The sequence below is a fragment of the Bombina bombina genome, chromosome 2, assembly GCF_027579735.1.
Source record: "Bombina bombina isolate aBomBom1 chromosome 2, aBomBom1.pri, whole genome shotgun sequence".
Classification (NCBI taxonomy): domain Eukaryota; kingdom Metazoa; phylum Chordata; class Amphibia; order Anura; family Bombinatoridae; genus Bombina; species Bombina bombina.
In genome coordinates this window covers 916766487-916787324 of record NC_069500.1, presented here as the reverse complement: position 1 = coordinate 916787324, position 20838 = coordinate 916766487, and the positions used below count along the sequence as shown (strand labels likewise).

Sequence of the window (20838 nt, the reverse complement as noted above, 5' to 3'; positions counted from 1 at the left end):
TTCGGATGTTCGAACGGACCCTGAACAAGAAGGTCTCGTCTCAAAGGTAGCTTCCAAGGTGGAGCCGATGACATATTCACCAGATCTGCATACCAAGTCCTGCGTGGCCACGCAGGAGCTATCAAGATCACCGACGCCCTCTCCTGATTGATCCTGGCTACCAGCCTGGGGATGAGAGGAAACGGCGGGAACACATAAGCTAGTCTGAAGGTCCAAGGTGCTACTAGTGCATCCACTAGAGCCGCCTTGGGATCCCTGGATCTGGACCCGTAGCAGGGAACTTTGAAGTTCTGACGAGAGGCCATTAGATCCATGTCTGGAATGCCCCACAGCTGAGTGACTTGGGCAAAGATTTCCGGATGGAGTTCCCACTCCCCCGGATGCAATGTCTGACGACTCAGAAAATCCGCTTCCCAATTTTCCACTCCTGGGATGTGGATAGCAGACAGGTGGCAGGAGTGAGACTCCGCCCATAGAATAATCTTGGTCACTTCTTCCATCGCTAGGGAACTCCTTGTTCCCCCCTGATGGTTGATGTACGCAACAGTCGTCATGTTGTCTGATTGAAATCGTATGAACTTGGTCCTCGCTAGCTGAGGCCAAGCCTTGAGAGCATTGAATATCGCTCTCAGTTCCAGAATATTTATCGGTAGAAGAGATTCTTCCCGAGACCAAAGACCCTGAGCTTTCAGGGATCCCCAGACCGCGCCCCAGCCCATCAGACTGGCGTCGGTCGTGACAATGACCCACTCTGGTCTGCGGAATGTCATCCCTTGTGACAGGTTGTCCAGGGACAGCCACCAACGGAGTGAGTCTCTGGTCCTCTGATTTACTTGTATCTTTGGAGACAAGTCTGTATAGTCCCCATTCCACTGACTGAGCATGCACAGTTGTAATGGTCTTAGATGAATGCGCGCAAAAGGAACTATGTCCATTGCCGCTACCATCAACCCGATCACTTCCATGCACTGAGCTACGGAAGGAAGAGGAACGGAATGAAGTATCCGACAAGAGTCCAGAAGTTTTGTTTTTCTGGCCTCTGTTAGAAAAATCCTCATTTCTGAGGAGTCTATAATTGTTCCCAAGAAGGGAACCCTTGTTGACGGGGATAGAGAACTCTTTTCCACGTTCACTTTCCAGCCGTGAGATCTGAGAAAGGCCAGGACGATGTCCGTGTGAGCCTTTGCTTGAGGGAGGGACGACGCTTGAATCAGAATGTCGTCCAGGTAAGGTACTACTGCAATGCCCCTTGGTCTTAGCACCGCTAGAAGGGACCCTAGTACCTTTGTGAAAATCCTTGGAGCAGTGGCTAATCCGAAAGGAAGCGCCACAAACTGGTAATGTTTGTCCAGGAATGCAAACCTTAGGAACCGATGATGTTCCTTGTGGATAGGAATATGTAGATACGCATCCTTTAAATCCACCGTGGTCATGAATTGACCTTCCTGGATGGAAGGAAGGATAGTTCGAATGGTTTCCATCTTGAACGATGGAACCTTGAGAAATTTGTTTAAGATCTTGAGATCTAAGATTGGTCTGAACGTTCCCTCTTTTTTGGGAACTATGAACAGATTGGAGTAGAACCCCATCCCTTGTTCTCTTAATGGAACAGGATGAATCACTCCCATTTTTAACAGGTCTTCTACACAATGTAAGAACGCCTGTCTTTTTATGTGGTCTGAAGACAATTGAGACCTGTGGAACCTCCCCCTTGGGGGAAGTCCCTTGAATTCCAGAAGATAACCCTGGGAGACTATTTCTAGCGCCCAAGGATCCAGAACATCTCTTGCCCAAGCCTGAGCGAAGAGAGAGAGTCTGCCCCCCACCAGATCCGGTCCCGGATCGGGGGCCAATATTTCATGCTGTCTTGGTAGCAGGGGCAGGTTTCTTGGCCTGCTTTCCCTTGTTCCAGCCTTGCATTGGTCTCCAAGCTGGCTTGGCTTGAGAAGTATTACCCTCTTGCTTAGAGGACGTAGCACTTTGGGCTGGTCCGTTTTTACGAAAGGGACGAAAATTAGGTCTATTTTTTGCCTTGAAAGGCCGATCCTGAGGAAGGGCGTGGCCCTTACCCCCAGTGATATCAGAGATAATCTCTTTCAAGTCAGGGCCAAACAGCGTTTTCCCCTTGAAAGGAATGTTTAGTAGCTTGTTCTTGGAAGACGCATCAGCCGACCAAGATTTCAACCAAAGCGCTCTGCGCGCCACAGTAGCAAACCCAGAATTCTTAGCCGCTAACCTAGCCAATTGCAAAGTGGCGTCTAGAGTGAAAGAATTAGCCAATTTGAGAGCATTGATTCTGTCCATAATCTCCTCATAAGGAGGAGAATCACTATCGAGCGCCTTTATCAGTTCATCAAACCAGAAAAATGCGGCTGTAGTGACAGGGACAATGCATGAAATGGGTTGTAGAAGGTAACCCTGCTGAACAAACATCTTTTTAAGCAAACCTTCTAATTTTTTATCCATAGGATCTTTGAAAGCACAACTATCCTCTATGGGTATAGTGGTGCGTTTGTTTAAAGTAGAAACCGCTCCCTCGACCTTGGGGACTGACTGCCATAAGTCCTTTCTGGGGTCGACCATAGGAAACAATTTTTTAAATATGGGGGGAGGGACGAAAGGAATACCGGGCCTTTCCCATTCTTTATTAACAATGTCCGCCACCCGCTTGGGTATAGGAAAAGCTTCTGGGAGCCCCGGCACCTCTAGGAACTTGTCCATTTTACATAGTTTCTCTGGGATGACCAACTTTTCACAATCATCCAGAGTGGATAATACCTCCTTAAGCAAAATGCGGAGATGTTCCAACTTAAATTTAAATGTAATCACATCAGGTTCAGCCTGATGAGAAATGTTCCCTGAATCAGTAATTTCTCCCTCAGACAAAACCTCCCTGGCCCCCTCAGATTGGGTTAGGGGCCCTTCAGAGATATTAATATCAGCGTCGTCATGCTCTTCAGTATCTAAAACAGAGCAGCCACGCTTACGCTGACAAGGGTTCATTTTGGCTAAAATGTTTTTGACAGAATTATCCATTACAGCCGTTAATTGTTGCATAGTAAGGAGTATTGGCGCGCTAGATAGTCTTTTCTAAGTATCAGAGCTCCTCTCACATGCGACTGCATGCCATGCCTCTCAAAAACAAGTGCGCAACACCGGCGCGAAAATGAGACTCTGCCTATGCTTTGGGAAAGCCCCTAAAGAATAAGGTGTCTAAAACAGTGCCTGCCGATATTATTATATCAAAAAACCCAAATAAAATGATTCCTCAAGGCTAAATATGTGTTAATAATGAATCGATTTAGCCCAGAAAAAGTCTACAGTCTTAATAAGCCCATGTGAAGCCCTTATTTACAATCGTAATAAACATGGCTTACCGGATCCCATAGGGAAAATGACAGCTTCCAGCATTACATCGTCTTGTTAGAATGTGTCATACCTCAAGCAGCAAGAGACTGCACACTGTTCCCCCAACTGAAGTTAATTGCTCTCAACAGTCCTGTGTGGAACAGCCATGGATTTTAGTTACGGTTGCTAAAATCATTTTCCTCATACAAACAGAAATCTTCATCTCTTTTCTGTTTCTGAGTAAATAGTACATACCAGCACTATTTCAAAATAACAAACTCTTGATTGAATAATAAAAAACTACAGTTAAACACTAAAAAACTCTAAGCCATCTCCGTGGAGATGTTGCCTGTACAACGGCAAAGAGAATGACTAGGGTAGGCGGAGCCTAGGAGGGATCATGTGACCAGCTTTGCTGGGCTCTTTGCCATTTCCTGTTGGGGAAGAGAATATCCCACAAGTAAGGATGACGCCGTGGACCGGACACACCTATGTTGGAGAAAGGTAGATAATCCCTTTATTATCCATTCCCCAATTTTGCATAACCAACACAGTTATAATAATATACTTTTTACCTCTGTGATTACCTTGTATCTATTCTTTTGACAGACATGCATTTTTAGCCAATCAGTGCTTGCTCTTAGGAGCTTCACGTGCCTGAGCTCAATGTTATCTATATGAAACACATGAACTAACGCCCTCTAGTGGAGAAAAACTGTCAAAATGCTTTCCGATTAGAGGCAGTCTTCAAGGTCTAAGAAATTGGCACATGAACCTCCTAGATTTAGCTTTCAACTAAGAATACCAAGAGAACAAAGCAAAATTGGTAATAAAAGTAAATTGGAAAGTTGTTTAAAAATTACATGTCCTATTTAAATCATGAAAGATTTTTTGTGACTGTCCCTTTAAGAAGCATGTCCCTCGGGACAGATGATCTGGACAAAGCCACCAAGAGAGCGATTCACTCAACCAGCTAATAAAATCTGTTGAGACAGATCTGAATGATCGCCGTTGCACTGCCTCAGCATGCACAGTTGTAAAGGTCTGAGACGGAACCTGGCAAAAGGAATGATGTCCATGCAGGATACCATGAGACCAATCCCCTCCATACACTGAGCCACAGAGGGACTCAAGGAGGTCCGGAGGGCAAGACATGCCGAAGTTAGCTTGCAACGTTTCTGGTCTGTTAGAAATATCCTCATGGATATGGAGTCTATTATAGTACCCAGGAATTCCACCCTGGTACTTGGGATAAGAGAACTCTTTTCTAAGTTTATCTTCCATCCATGTGATCAAAGAAGATTGAGAAGGGACTCCGATAATTCTTCTGCAAGACGAAAGGATGGTGCTTGCACCAGAATATCGTCCAAGTATGGGGCTACTGCAATACCGTGTTCTGGCAATGGCTAGAAGTGCCCCCAGAACCTTTGTAAAGATTCTTGGAGCAGTAGCTAGGCCAAACAGAAGGGCAATGAACTGGAAGTGCTGGTCCAGGAATGCAAACCTCAGGAACTGAAAGTGTTCCCTTTGGATTGGAACATGAAGGTAAGCATCCTTCAGATCTATAGTGGTCATAAACTGTCCTTCCTGAACTAAAGGAAGGATGGACGGTAACGTCTCCATCTTGAGGGGACACTGAGAAATTTGTTTAAGCACTTTAGGTCCAGAATTGGGCGGAAAGTTCCCTCCTCCTTTGGGACCACGAAAAGGTTTGAATTAAATCCAAAACCTCTTTCCTCAATAGGCTTTGGAACAATAACTCCTGGAGGAGGAGAGATCCCGAACGCACCCTAGAAAGGCAACCCTCTTTTCTGGTCTGGTAGACAGATTCGAGAGGAGTCTGCCCCTTGGCGAATGAGATTTAAAACCTATTTTGTATCCCTGACATACCACTTCCAGGACCCACGGATCCTGTACATCCTTGAACCAGACGTCTGGAAAAAAAAAGAGACAGTCTGCCCCCTACACGATCCGATCCCGGATCGGAGGTCGCCCCTTCCTGCAGATTTGTTTTAGGTAGGCTTCTTATTCTGCTTGGATTTATTCCAGGACTGAGCCAGCTTCCAAGTACTCTTGGAATGCTCTGGCTTGGAGGAGGATTGTTGTCATTGGGATTTGTCAGAACAAAAGTAACGAAAATTTAGACGATTGTCGTCCCTTAGACTTGTTCTTATCTTGCGGTAGGAAGGCACCCTTGCCTCCGGTAACCGTAGAAATAATGGAGGCCAGGCCTGGACCAAATAAAATCTCTCTCTTGAAGGGAAGAGAAAGGAGTCTGGACTTAGAAGTCATATTCGCAGACCAAGACTTAAACCAGAGCGCTCGGCAGGCTAGGACCACAAAGCCAGAGGCCTTTGAATTAAGGCAAATTATTTGCATGTTTGCATCACAGATAACATAATTAGCAATTCTCAGAGCTTTAATTCTGTCTTGAATATCCTCGAGGGCAGACTCCACCTTAACACCTTAATGAGTTCCGAAAAAGTCGCACCAGTAAGTAGCCGCTCCGGCAACTGCAGCCTCATGTTGAAATATCTTTCTCAGAAAGGTTTCCATTTTCTTATCCATCGGCTCTCTAAACGAAGAACTATCTTTAAGACGTATAGTAGTATAGAGATAGCACCATCCACCTTAGGAATGGAGCCCCACAAATCCAGTTGAGATACCGGGAACAACTTTTTAAAAGTAGACGAGGGGGAAAAGGAAGAACCAATTCTTCCCACTCATTCTTAATAATGTTCACCATCTTAACAAGCACTGGAAAAGTCAAAGGAACTTTCCTCTCTTCGTAAACTCTGTCTAATTTAGGTATCATAGGTTCTTCAGGCAGCACGGCCTCTGGAACCTCTAAAATAGACAGAACCTCCTTTAATAAAAAACACTAGTGCTCAATTTTAAATCTAAAGGACTGTTCCCCGCAGCAGGAGGATTAGACACCAAGGACTATGACCCAGAAAGTTCACCCTCTGAAGCTACAGAGGTTAACTCATCATTGGATAACTGGGACATAATAGCTAAATCCAATATTGAGTTGACTCCTGGTCAGGTAAGCTATGTTTAAACCTCTCTCTTGCGTTTGTTAGAACGAGGTAATGCACTGAGGGCCGCAGACACCGCCGTTTGTAACTGTGCAGCAAAGTACACAGGAAGAAGGCCCCCTCCAGATGGAGGATTAGATGTGCTACAGGGAACTGCATGTGGAGTGGATAATGTAGCAAGGGTAGTAATCTCACGGGATGCCTAGTCCTGAGATGTAGACTCCTAACGTGACGAAAGGCAAAGAATGACTGGGGTAATGAGGAAGTGGGAGGGATATTTAAGCCTTTGGCTGGGGTGTCTTTGCCTCCTCCTGGTGGCCAGGTGTTGTATTTCCCAACAGTAAGGAAAGAAGCTGTGGACTCTCTCTAGCTTAGGAAGGAAATAAGGATACTTAAACAACCAAAGAAAATACTTCTGAGGTTTGGTTTATGATTTCTTGGAAATTTATAAAATTAGGCATTGTGTGAAAGCACTTTGTTTTATAAATTGCAGGAACCCACCTTTGCTAATGAGAAACTGAACAGTGCAAACATGACCCGCTCTTGCAGCTTTCATTAAAGGAGTCCTTCCACCCTCAGATTCATGTTCCTGTAGTATAGACACACAAAGCAGACATTTTTTAAATGATTTAAGAAACAAATTACATAATGTTTTGTTCCACATCTTTATATTATATTATATATATATATATATATATATATATATATATATATATATATATATATATATATATATATATATATATATATATATATATATATATATATAATTTATATTATTCATTTTTTATTCTTAATTTGTATTATACTAGTACAAACAAGTGACTTTTATGTTATTCTCAAACAAAATGTATAAAAAATGTTTGGACATACAAAGCCTTATTGACTACATAAACTTAAATAACCATTGTGTGTGTAGTGATGTTTTATAAAAGCCCCTAAATAAAAATTGTTTTAGCAAATAAAGACACAAATGAAAAAAACTGACTTACCAAGTCAGCACCAGCCTGAAGTAACACATCTGCCACATCAGTATGCCCATTTTCACAAGCATATGTAAGAGCTGTGTCGCCAGTTGCTGTAGTCGCATGGACATTAGCTCCTATAAAACAGAATATAGAAAAACAAATTTATTTTCTTTACGTTCTTTTTTAAATTAGCTCAGAGAAACATGGATCTATGAACTTAACAGCCCAACAAAAATTAGGCAAGCAGTTAACTCCAGATTATCAATTTTTCTATGGCATCCAATTCATAAATATAAGGGCATGAACCCCTAATTTAAAGGGTGAAACATCACTCTTTCAAATTTGTTGTGTTATGATATATTACAGAGAGGGGGTAATTAAGTGTTCTTAGTAAGCAATGTTAACCAATGCTGCAAGGTGTTTGACATTGTTATGACATTCAGCTGCCAGCGGGTGGACAAAGAACCATTAAATTTGAAAGAGCAGGATTACTGCTTCAAAGTATGGGATTTCAAGCTGGTTTATGTATTGTGTGAGGGCAACATATGGGTTACCAGGTGATCATTGGTAAGTGCACAGTGGTAAACCCATGATGTGAAAAAGCAGGATCTCTTCTTTCAACATGGCAGCCCCCTTGATTAGAGGGAGGCTTTGTAGTACATATTTTGGGGTGCTAGGATCCATTTTATAAATGGCAACTTTTATGGCAAGCACCTGGTATTTAAAGAGTTAATGATTAATCCCAGCTTTCATGTGAGGGGCATTATGTGTATGTGCATTGTATGTTAAGTGAATAGGGGCTCCTTGGGGCCCATTGGCCCCCATAAAGTAATTAAGTAGGGTATTGCCATTTTTATGTTAATCATCTACAAATAAGAGGGGTATGAGATCCATACTAGAAAGAGGGTGTTCTTTATTAAACTGGAGCCTTATAGCCATTTTCAAATTATCAGGTACCTTTAGCCCAAAAAAGGAAAGAGGGGTCTGTTAGAGCCCCTCCGTTTAAGTTAAAAAGCATTTTAAATGCTGTTGCAGGTACCAGTTGCAACTCACAGGGTCATGATACCATGTAAGTGGCATGAGGGCTGAGATATTGTCTATAAGAACTCAGCTTTATACTGTTCTTAAACAAATAGTCCAAAATATGGCCTAAAGTGATAAAGTGCAATAGCTAATCTCTATAGCACTGAGAGACAGAAGAAGCAACCAACAGTGATGCTAAATGCATTGGGATCCACACTCTGGCTCATCATGAATTGCACTATATACATTATATTTTGTATTTATTATTATTTTTTTATTATTAAATAATTTTAATTGAGATTGTCAGAAATAACAATAAACAACCAGTATACAGAAATAACATAACATCCCTTTACATAATACAGTTACAACAGACAGATATTCCCTCTCAATTCAATACATGATGTGGTTGTAGCAGAGAGTTATATATAAAGCAATAGGAAATATACAGGGTACAAGGAAGTGGATCCTCTTTTTAAAGGGACACTAAACCCAATTTTTTTTCTTTCATGATTCAGACAGAGCATGCAATTTTAAGCAACTTTCTAATTTACTCCTATTATCAAATTTTCTTCGTTCTCTTGCTATCTTTATTTAAAAGCAGGAATGTGATGCATAGGAGCCGGCCCATTTTTGGTTGAGAACCTGGGTTATGCCTGCCTATTGGTGGGTAATGTAAGCCTCCAATAAGCAAGCGATAGCCATGGTTCTGAACCTAAAATGGGCTGGCTGCTAAGATTTACATTCCTGCTTTTAAAATAAAGATAGCAAGAGAACAAAGAAAAATTAATAATAGGAATAAATTAGAAAGTTGCTTAAAATGTCATGCTCTATCTGAATCATGAAAGAAAAAATTTGGGTTCAGTGTCCCTTTAAGCAGAATGAAGTCCTCTAGCTACTTGAAGGGACACTTATTGTCCCAGTTGGATATGAATTACGTATTTAGAAACTAGAGTGATGAAAACGGTTGCTTTTGGACCTTGACAAGATGCTGACATTTTTACTTTTTTAAAGGAAGCAATATAACTGGACTTATACCTAGACACAGTATTTTCATATTATATTAGTCTATATAGCCATTTAATTTAATCATAAACGGACTTCATTAAAAAGTTTAAAATAGTGGCTGTTAAGGATCACCTCAACTTAAAATTCTCTCTCACATTAAGGGCTAGATTACAAGTAAAGCGCTAAATTATCACGCACCCGCAAACGAGAAAATATTCAGCAGTCTCTGGTTAACTTTATAAATGTGCCCCAAATGACCCCAAAATACTGTGTAGTGTATTTTATTAAAAAAGATAGCAGCATTTTTAGAAGAAAAAAAACAGCACTAAAAAGTGCATTTACATTGCAGTCTATGGGAACTGTGTGTTCCAAGTAAATATATATATGTATATGCTTATATACATACATATATATATATATGCTTATATACATACATATATATGTATTAATATCTGTATATACATATTAAAAAAAAATATATATATGTATATAATCATATACATATATATTTGCACTTTGCTGCCATCGCTGCGCTACTTAGCCCCTTCTAACGACATGAGAACGAGGCTCCCATAGCGCTTTCTCGTGAGCACAATGCTTCCCATAAATTGCTGACAAATTGCAATACCAACGCACATTAGCGTGCACTGGTATTACACCGTGGAGGGCAAATATCTCCTTCACTAAAGAGATATTTATAGCGCAACACTTTTAATCTGGCCCTAAATTGGACAAAAGTCACTAGAGTTGTAAATACTACAAAGTGGATTATATTCTCACTACAGCAGGGCTCGACAAACCCAGGAGCCTGGGAGCCACTGGCTCCTAGAATTTTACCCCGGCTCCTAACTTTTTGGGTTATTCTCCATATATCTATATACAAATCCAACTGTCTGGCTCCTAAAAAATATGCCTGGCTCCTAAATATTCTTACTGGCTCCTAATTTTTGAACATATTCATCAAGCACTGCACTACAGTGTGATTCAACTACCTTGCTGTTGAGATGGAATTGTGCGAGTGGCCATATGGCGTGTGCCCAATATATTTGACCTGTGCACATGTCCCTCTCTTCTTGTCTTTTCTAAATCCCTTTGGACTTACTTGTGATACAATCTTGAGGGGGGGGGGGAGCAGCTTGTAATATAAAGGGACTTTTCACCAAATTACATACAAATTAAAACAGCTTGTATATTACCACTTAGAACAGTAATGCTGGTTATTTGTGCACCACTTCATTTAGTGGTCATAAATAAATATAAACATATTGCTCAAATCTATTTTGTTTCAAATATACACAAGTAACAACCGCCTTGGAACAAGAAGGAATATGAGCACTTGTCCTTGATTTTAACCCTGAAAATATAGACACGGCATAAGAAGCAGTCATAAAAGAGAACGTATGCACTCTCATACTCATGTGTTACCATATTTAGGACTGGGGGTTAGCATCAAAGCTACCATATAAAAAAAAAAGGTATACAAATGGTTTGAGAAAACATTGAATGCAATATAATTCTATGAAATGCTCCTCACAATGGAACCTAGTAAATGTATGCAAGGATGTGGCTGCCTTACACAAGTGTTAAGAGGTTTTGCTATACTAGCCAAAGAAAAAGTAATAGCTCTAGCAGTACAAGCTTACCAATAAAGATGGAGCTGTATTCCTAAGATAGGATAGGATACAGGAAGAACAAATCAAACTAGCTAAATTAATCTTGGAAGCTTTCTGTCCTTTGCTGAAACCAGAAGAGGCAACAACATTTTAATTGCATTTGGAACAGATATCCAGGTTATATTTAAAGTAAATAATAAAGTGGTAGTTAAGTGCACAGTAGTGTGCAAAAATACTTCAGCAAAGTGTCCACCCAAGCTGAAAAATTTATACACAGTCTATTTCAGCATCGGGTCACATGCTTGTTAAAAGTTATCACTATGGCTTAAATAATTAAGCAGACACATTTTTGCACACCTAAGCATATTGCAAATATGCTTCTAATGGAATCTGACATGCACTGTTGTGCTTTAAACATAGAATCATTACTAAGATATATCAGTGCTAACTACATCAAGCCTAAAACAAAAATCTTCACTTGTAAATACTTTGGATTCCAACCTACTGATGAAAGGTCAGAACTGATCTACTGAAAATAAAATTTTTGAAAGATGTTAAGAAAATGTCCCTAAGGGTATGAAAAAAAGGAAATTTATGCTTACCTGATAAATTGATTTCTTCTACGATACGACGAGTCCACGGATTTCATCCTTACTTGTAAGATATTATCCTCCTGCTAACAGGAAGTGACAAAGAGCACCACAGCAGAGCTGTATATATAGCTCCTCACTTCCCACCACCCCCAGTCATTAGACCGAAGGTTTAGGAAGAGAAAGGAAAAGCTAAAAGGTGCAGAGGTGACTGAAGTTGTAAAAATAAAATATAATCTGTCTTAAAATGACAGGGAGGGCCGTGGACTCATATCGTAGAAGAAATCAATTTATCAGGTAAGCATAAATTTCCTTTTCTTCTACAAGATACGACGAGTCCACGGATTTCATCCTTACTTGTGGGATACAATACCAAAGCTACAGGACACGGATGAAACGGGAGGGACAAGACAGAGACCTAAACGGAAGGCACCACTGCTTGAAGAACTTTTCTCCCAAAAACAGCCTCAGAAGAAGCAAAAGTATCAAATTTGGAAAATTTGGAAAAAGTATGAAGAGACGACCAAGTCGCAGCCTTGCAAATCTGCTTAACAGAAGCATAGTTTTTAAAAGCCCATGTGGAAGCCACAGCCCTAGTAGAATGAGCCGTAATTCTTTCAGGAGGCTGCTGTTCAGCAGTCTCATATGCCAGGTGGATGATACTCCTCAGCCAAAAAGAAAGAGGTAAGCCGTAGCTTTCTGACCCCTACGCTTTCCAGAATAAACAATGAATAATGAAGATGATTGACGGAAATCCTTAGTTGCCTGCAAGTAAAACTTCAAGGCACGGACCACATCCAGATTATGTAACAGACGCTCCTTCTTAGGAGGATTAGGACACAAGGAAGGAACAATGTCCTGATTAATATTCTTATTTGAAACAACGTTAGGAAGGAATCCAGGTTTGGTACCCAAAACCACCTTATCAGAATGAAATATAAGATAAGGCGAATCACATTGTAACGCTGAAAGCTCAGAAACTCTACGAGTATAGCAACCAAAGACAAAACTTTCCAAGATAATAATTTAATATCTATGGAATGCATGGGTTCAAACGGAACCCCTTGAAGAACTCTAAGAACTAACTCCAGGGAGGAGCAATTGGTCTAAATACAGGCTTAATTCTGGTTAGAGCCTGACAAAAAGACTGAACATCTGGAACATCTGCCAAACGTTTGTGAAGCAAACTAGACAAAGCAGAAATCTGTCCCTTTAAGGAACTTGCCGATAACCCTTTTTCCAATCCTTCTTGGAGAAAAGACAGAATCCTGGGAATCCTAACTTTACTCCATGAGTAACCCTGGGATTCACACCAATAAAGATATTTACGCCATATGTCTTATGATAGATTTTTCTAGTGACAGGCTTACGAGCCTGCATCAAAGTATTGATGACCGAATCAGAGAAACCCCGCTTAGATAAAATCAAGCGTTCAATCTCCAAGCAGTCAGCTGCAGAGAATGTAGATTTGGATGTTGGAAAGGACCTTGAATGAGAAGGTCCTGTCTCAAAGGAAGTTTCCACGGTGGCAGAGAGGACATGTCCACTAGATCCGCATACCAAGTCCTGCGTGGCAACGCAGGCGCTATCAGAATTACTGAAGCTCTCTCCTGTTTGATCCGCGCAATCACGCGTGGAAGGAGAGGAAACGGTGGAAACACAAGCTGAACGACCAAGGTACTGCCAAGGCATCTATCAGTTCGGCCTGAGGATCCCTCGACCTGGATCCGTAACGTGGAAGCTTGGCATTTTGACGAGATGCCATCAGATCTAATTCCGGTCTGCCTCATTGGTGAATCAAAGAGGCAAACACCTCCGGGTGGAGTTCCCACTCCCCCGGATGAAAAGTCTGACGACTTAGAAAATCTGCTTCCCAGTTCTCTACTCCTGGGACGTAGATTGCTGATAGATAGCAAGAGTGGGCCTCCGCCCATCAGATTATCTTTGATACTTCTATCATCGCCAAGGAGCTCCTTGTTCCCCCCTGATGATTGATATACGTCACAGTCGTGATATTGTCCGACTGGAATCTGAGGAATTTGGCCGAAGCCAACTGAGGCCAAGCCTGAAGCGCATTGAATATTGCTCTCAGTTCAAGAATATTGATTGGAAGTAGAGACTCCACCTGAGTCCAAACACCATGAGCCTTCAGGGAATTCCAGACTGCACCGCAGCCCAGTAGAATGGCGTCCGTTGTCACTATCACCCAAGAGGGTTTGCGGAAACAAGTCCCCTGGGACAGATGATCCGGCAACAACCACCAAAGAAGAGAGTCTCTGGTCTCTTGATCCAGATTTAACCGAGGGGATAAATTTGCATAGTCCCCATTCCACTGACCGAGCATGCACAGCTGCAGTGGTCTGAGATGAAAATGAGCAAACGGAATGATGTCCATTGCCGCTACCATTAATCCAATGACCTCCATACACTGAGCCACTGATGGCCGAGGAAAGGCCTGAAATGTTCGGCAAGTATTTAGAATCTTTGATTTTCTGGCCACCATCAGAAATTTTCATGTCTACCGAGTCTATCAGAGTTCCCAAGAATGGAACTCTTGTCTGTGGAACTAGCGAACTCTTTTCTATGTTCACCTTCCAACCGTGAGTTATCAGGAAAGACAACACCGTGCCAGTGTGAGATTTTGTCAGATGATAAGTTGACGCCTGGATCAAAATATCCTCCATGCCCCGCGGTCTGAGAACCACCAGAAGGGACCCTAGAACCTTTGCGAAGATTCTATGTGCTGTGGCCAACCCGAAGGGAAGAGCCACGAACTGATAATGTTTGTCCAGGAAGGCAAACCTTAGGAACTGATGATGATCTTTGTGAATAGGGATATGAAGGTATGCATCCTTCAAGTCCACGGTAGTCATATATTGACCCTCCTGGATCATTGGTAAGATTGTTCGTATAGTCTCCATCTTTAATGATGGAACTTGTTTAGACACTTTAGATCTAAAATGGGTCTGAAAGTTCCCTCTTTTTTGGGAACCACGAAAAGATTTAAGTAAAACCCCTGCCCCTGTTCCAGTTTTAGAACGGGACATATTACTCCCAGAGTAGAGAGGTCTTTTACAAGAACGCCTCTCTTTTTATCTGGTCTACAGATAATCGTGAAAGATGAAATCTCCCTCTTGGGAGAAAATCCTTGAATTCCAGTTGATACCCATGGGTCACGATTTCCAGTGCCGAAGGATCCTGAACATCTCTTGCCCAAGCCTGAGCAGAGAAAGAAAGTCTGCCCCCTACTAGATCTGGTCCCGGATCGGGGGCTACCCCTTCATGAGGTCTTTGTAGCAGCAGCGGGCTTCTTGGATTGTTTACCTTTATTTCAAGCCTGGTTGGGTCTCCAGACTGATTTAGATTGAGCAAAATTCCCTTCCTGCTTTGTGGAGGAAGAGGAAGCAGAGTGTCTTCCTTTAAAGTTTCGAAAGGAACGAAAATTATTTTGTTTACCCCTCATCTTAACAGACTTATCCTGAGGTAGGGCATGGCCTTTACCTCCAGTAATGTCAGAAATAATTTTCTTCAATTCAGGCCCGAATAGGGTCTTACCTTTAAAAGGAATAGCTAAAAGCCTAGATTTTGATGACACATCAGCAGACCAAGATTTGAGTCATAACGCTCTACGCGCTAAAATGGCAAATCCTGCATTTTTCGCTGCTAATTTAGCAATTTGAAAAGCGGCATCAGTAATAAAAGAATTAGCTAGCTTGAGAGCCTTAATTCTATCCAAAACGTCATTAATGGAGTCTTAACCTTCAGAGACTCTTTTAGAGCATCAAACCAAAAAGCTGCTGCAGTAATAACTGGAACAATGCACGCCGTAGGTTGTAAAAGGAAACCCTAATGAATAAATAATTTCTTTAGAAGACCCTCCATAGGGTCTTTGAACGCACAACTGTCCTCAATAAGTATAGTTGTACGCTTAGCCAGGGTAGATATAGCTCCCTCCACCTTAGGGACCGTTTGCTACGAGTCCCGAATGGTGTCTGATATGGGAAACATTTTCTTAAAATTAGGAGGGGGAGAAAACGGTATACCTGGTCTATCCCATTCCTTCTTTACAATTTCCGAAATTCTTTTAGGAACCGGAAAAACGTCAGTGTAAGTAGGTACCTCTAGATATTTTATAAGTAAGAAAATATAAAGGTGGGTTAATCCAGCACCAACTATTAATACACCTCTAGTAAATAATTGAAGAGCTGTGAAAAAAAGCCACAAGGAGCCACTGGATCTGAATCAAAGAAACACAATTTATTAAGAAATAAACAATCATGAAATCAAACATCTATAGGTTAAATCACCAACATTAGAGAGTAATCCTAAAATCCTCTAGATATTTGTCCATCTTACACAATTTCTCTGGTGGTATCACAATAGGGTCACAATCATCCAGAGTCGCTAAGACCTCCCGAAGTAACAGGCGGAGGTGTTCAAGCTTAAATTTAAAGGACATCATGTCCGAATCTGTCTGAGGTAACACATTTCCTGAATCTGAAAGTTCTCCCTCAGACAGCAATTCCCTGACCCCCAACTCAGAGCACTGTGAGGGTACATCGGAAATAGCCAATAAAGCATCAGAGGATTCAGTATGCACATTAATACCTGACCTACGGCATTTACCCTGTAACACTGGTAATTTAGATAATACCTCTGTAAGGGTAGTTGACATAACTGCAGCCATCTCCTGCAGAGTAAAAGAATTAGACGCACTAGAGGTACTTGGCGTCGCTTGTGTGGGCGTTAAAGGTTGTGACACTTGGGGAGAATTGGATGGCATGTCCTGATTCTCTTCAGACTGAGAATCATCCTCAGGCACACTTTCTTTACTTAAAATATGCTTTTTACAATGTAAGGCCCTTTCAGTACAAGAGGTACACAATGTAAGAGGGCGTTTCACATAGAGTAATGAGTTTCCTTAATGTCAGACATGTTGAACAGACTAATAAGAACCACAATAGTCGTTAAACACTTTATTGATTTAAACAATTTTCTGAAAAACGTGTACTGCGCCTTCAACCCTTTGGCTGCTAAGCCATTTCCGACCTGGGTGCTAATATTTTATTTAATTTTTTTTATTTTGAAAACATTTTTTTTTTTTTTTTTTTTTTTTTTTTACAGGTTAGGCGATTACCTTTCCAACAGTGGGACTTGGGGGTCTGTAGCTGCATAGATGCCTCTAAGCAGCATGCCCCCTCCTCCTATACTTAACATTGTTAAGTATAAATAAAGTTGCGTGGTGACGTCATCACGTAATTGCTGGTGACGTCACCGCGCATCACGTGAAGCCCCGGCAATGCCTGTCACTCTACAGGCACGATCGCCGGGGTAGGAGCAGTAAGGAGCCCCCAGATCTCCCTCAAGGTGGGAGAGTGCTCATGACGGCTCTGAGCCGTCATTAGCACCAGAGTGAGAAACTCTGTGACGGCTCAGAACCGTCATTAGCACTGAAAGGGTTAAGAAAAAAAAGTGCACAATTTTTCCCAAACGGCTTCATAACTTTAATGCTTTAAAATTAGCTACACCTAATCAAAAGTTCCAAAAATTATTGCACCCCAAGTCCTTTGCTGATCAGTAACCATCCGGACCAGTTCCGTTTGGTGCATTTTTTCTGCATGCCCTCTTTTTGGTTTTAAGCCTTGTCTGTACCTGAAAATAATAAACCTTTTCTGCATCTTACCTAACCGCCCTCTTGGATTCATTTGCGGATGGTTAGCCGGTTTCCTTTCTGCTTAAAAGGGGAGAAATTAACCTCTAAAAGATATTTATAGTCAAAAATATGTTAGATTTGAAAACAATAACCCCTGCACCCAGGGTACTGCAAATTGACTCGACAACAATCCGGTTAACAGAACATCAGTCTAGGTTCAACCGGAGCTAATGCCTGCTGCCTTCTCAGCCAGAGTAAAGTGCGCGTCTGAGCGTGCGAAAATAAGCCCCGTCCATCATGGACGACGATCGCATAAGACTAAACAGCATGGTGAAGTGGTTTAGAGTATAAAGCCATGTGTATTTGTCTTACCCCTTAAGCACACACAAAATACGGCCATACTGTTCATTTGAATAAAAACCGTTAAGCCTCCCAATGTCCCTTTATATTGCTTTTAAGCCCATTATAAATGCTTGGCCCAATATGTCAATAAAATAAAATAAGCACAGGTTTCTCAGTAACACCCCTTGTTTACAGGTCTACTGCTTACTCCTTCCCTTGCAGGGAAAAAATGTCAGCCAGTTCTGATATACCAAGTATCCTCAGAAATAAAGGGCTGCACATACCTTGTAGCATGAAACCGTTCTCCACACTGAAGATTTCTCTTGTATTACCTTCAGAAGCTCTGTGGGAACCAACATGGATCTTAGTTACCTCAGCTAAGATCATCAACCTCAGGGCAGAAATCTTCTTCCAAATCTCCCTGAGGAAAATGGTACTCACCGGTACCATTTAAAATAAAAAAACTGCTTGATTGAAGAAACTAAAACTAACACCTCACTTTACCTCTTCCTAGTACTAACACAGCAAAAAGAATGACTGGGGTGGAGGGAAGGGAGGAGCTATATATACAGCTCTGCTGTGGTGCTCTTTGCCACTTCCTGTTAGCAGGAGGATAATATCCCACAAGTAAGGATGAAATTTGTGGACTAGTCGTATCTTGTAGAAGAAAGGAACACAGGATCACCACGAGTCCCATTGCTTTGGTGAAGACAAATTAAGTATTGCATAAAAAGGATAATGTTATAATACCTGTAGAAACCAATAAAATAATGAGGAGAAATGTGAAAATTCATCAAGGCAACGTCTTTACAAACTTTATATTAAAAAACTGTGAAATCCTAATAAGGATTAGAAATGACATTGCCACAGGCCTCATTTTATGCACTGAGTTGTGACAAGTACAAGTCCTTTCCTGAAAAAGTCTCAGGAAATTCAAATGAACTGGATGGACAGGCATCTCACACACAGGCGTAGGGGACAAAGTAGGGGACAAAGTAGGGGACAAAAAAAATTGAAAAAACATTCATATAAAGGAGCTGGGGATACATCTTTTTTTCCCACATCATAGTACAGTAGATATAAACCATATCAAGGAAATGGTAGGAAAAAACCTGTGTCCTATGTCTAAGAAAGCATGGTCTGAAAGATCATTTCTGTCAAATGCTGATTTGCTAACAGATACTGTTAGAATTTAGAGACAGTATAAAGGATAACCATCCTGTTATGACGATTAGAGGGTCATTAAACACTAAATTCAGTTTATTAAAGTTATTCCCTGCCTCCCTCTAGTCATGGGTTTTACCAGTTTGAAATCTATCATTGTATTCTAGTGCCGACAAAATTGCAGATGTGCCGCACCTGTCCTTCAGATACCTGCAGTGAAACCTAGGTTCTAAAATGGTCGCACCGATTAATATAGGGAGGTGCATAAATTATTAATTCCAACAGCAGGAGTTAAAATCTAAAGGCAAAAAAGAATAAACTATGGAAACAAAATTAGTCAGATTAATAGAATCTTTCAAAACAATTTCTTTCCCAGTTTAAATGAATGTCACATCAGGATGAAAGGCAATTGGAAATAACTAAAAAGAACAGAAACCTGAACCCCCAGGGAACAAACTGGACATTCTTAAGAATAACATGATTGCAAAGTCTGTGCAATAGATATGAAATTAAAAAGTAAAAAAGTTTCTAGAATTCACACCATTTAGCCAGAGGTTACCAAAACGATGTAATAAAATTAGCAAGTTATAGGTACATGAAAAAAGAAGAGGAACAAGGATTCAATAACCATCACTCTCGGAAAGCGTTTTAGGTCTTGATAAAGCAATTGGCACAGAGACAGAACATTGAAAATTTTAAACAAACCAATAATTCTGTAATGAATAAAGAAATAGGTAATCACAGTACATGGTGCCCCCCACACAGTAACTCCGGATGGAGAAACTTAACACCACACATTAAACTAATAATCTGAGCCAAAAACAATGGGTGCATAAATGCAGATAAGAATACATTTGTAAATGTGCCCTGGTGCCATAAATTACTGCCAAAAAGGAACATTCCCATTCCCTGCTCTGTCCACCCTGTCACTGGACAGAATGAGGAAGAGGTGGTGCTTGAGGGTTGCGTCTTCTAGGTAACATTTGGAGTGGGTCGCTTACGGGTAGGTATTACCAGGGAGGGCCATGACAGTTATCTTGGGCCAGACAGGTGCCAAAGAATCAGCATATTTTGAGATGCTTGTTCTACTGAATCACTTAAGAAGTGAAATAAATTGAAAAAGGATAAACTAATCTGGACCACAAAAGATTTGGCTTTATATTTGGCTGCAGCAATACATCTCTAGGTCTCATTTAAAAATGCTGCTGAATAAGTAACAATATTTTAAAAATAAAAGTAGCATGCAATAAAAAATAAAAAAAGCAGGCTTGAATTTTAAATCTGCAAATATGCAGTTGCAACAAGTGTCATCAGTTCTGCCAAATGTGTAGTTTATTAGCTCAATTGTTAAAGATTTGAAAAATACAAAAAAACAGAATTTATGTTTACCTGATAAATTACTTTCTCCAACGGTGTGTCCGGTCCACGGCGTCATCCTTACTTGTGGGATATTCTCTTCCCCAACAGGAAATGGCAAAGAGCCCAGCAAAGCTGGTCACATGATCCCTCCTAGGCTCCGCCTACCCCAGTCATTCGACCGACGTTAAGGAGGAATATTTGCATAGGAGAAACCATATGTTACCGTGGTGACTGTAGTTAAAGAAAATAAATTATCAGACCTGATTAAAAAAACCAGGGCGGGCCGTGGACCGGACACACCGTTGGAGAAAGTAATTTATCAGGTAAACATAAATTCTGTTTTCTCCAACATAGGTGTGTCCGGTCCACGGCGTCATCCTTACTTGTGGGAACCAATACCAAAGCTTTAGGACACGGATGAAGGGAGGGAGCAAATCAGGTCACCTAAATGGAAGGCACCACGGCTTGCAAAACCTTTCTCCCAAAAATAGCCTCAGAAGAAGCAAAAGTATCAAATTTGTAAAATTTAGAAAAAGTGTGCAGTGAAGACCAAGTCGCTGCCTTACATATCTGATCAACAGAAGCCTCGTTCTTGAAGGCCCATGTGGAAGCCACAGCCCTAGTGGAGTGAGCTGTGATTCTTTCAGGAGGCTGCCGTCCGGCAGTCTCATAAGCCAATCGGATAATGCTTTTAATCCAGAAGGAGAGAGAGGTAGAAGTTGCTTTTTTGAC

The 20838-nt window shown here is 41.2% G+C and overlaps 1 protein-coding gene across 4 annotated transcripts in view; it reads right to left on the bottom strand.

The window, feature by feature from the left end:
* The window catches only part of ANKRD17 (ankyrin repeat domain 17), a 584488-nt gene that overhangs the window by 396984 nt on the left and 166666 nt on the right, over window positions 1–20838 (bottom strand). For all 4 annotated transcript variants that reach the window (XM_053703322.1, XM_053703325.1, XM_053703327.1 and 1 more), the window contains exons 10-11: window positions 7379–7488; window positions 6888–6975 (exon numbers count right to left, since the gene is read on the bottom strand). In XM_053703322.1, the coding sequence (XP_053559297.1) occupies window positions 6888–6975; window positions 7379–7488 (198 nt within the window). The remainder of the gene's footprint in view (window positions 1–6887; window positions 6976–7378; window positions 7489–20838) is intronic.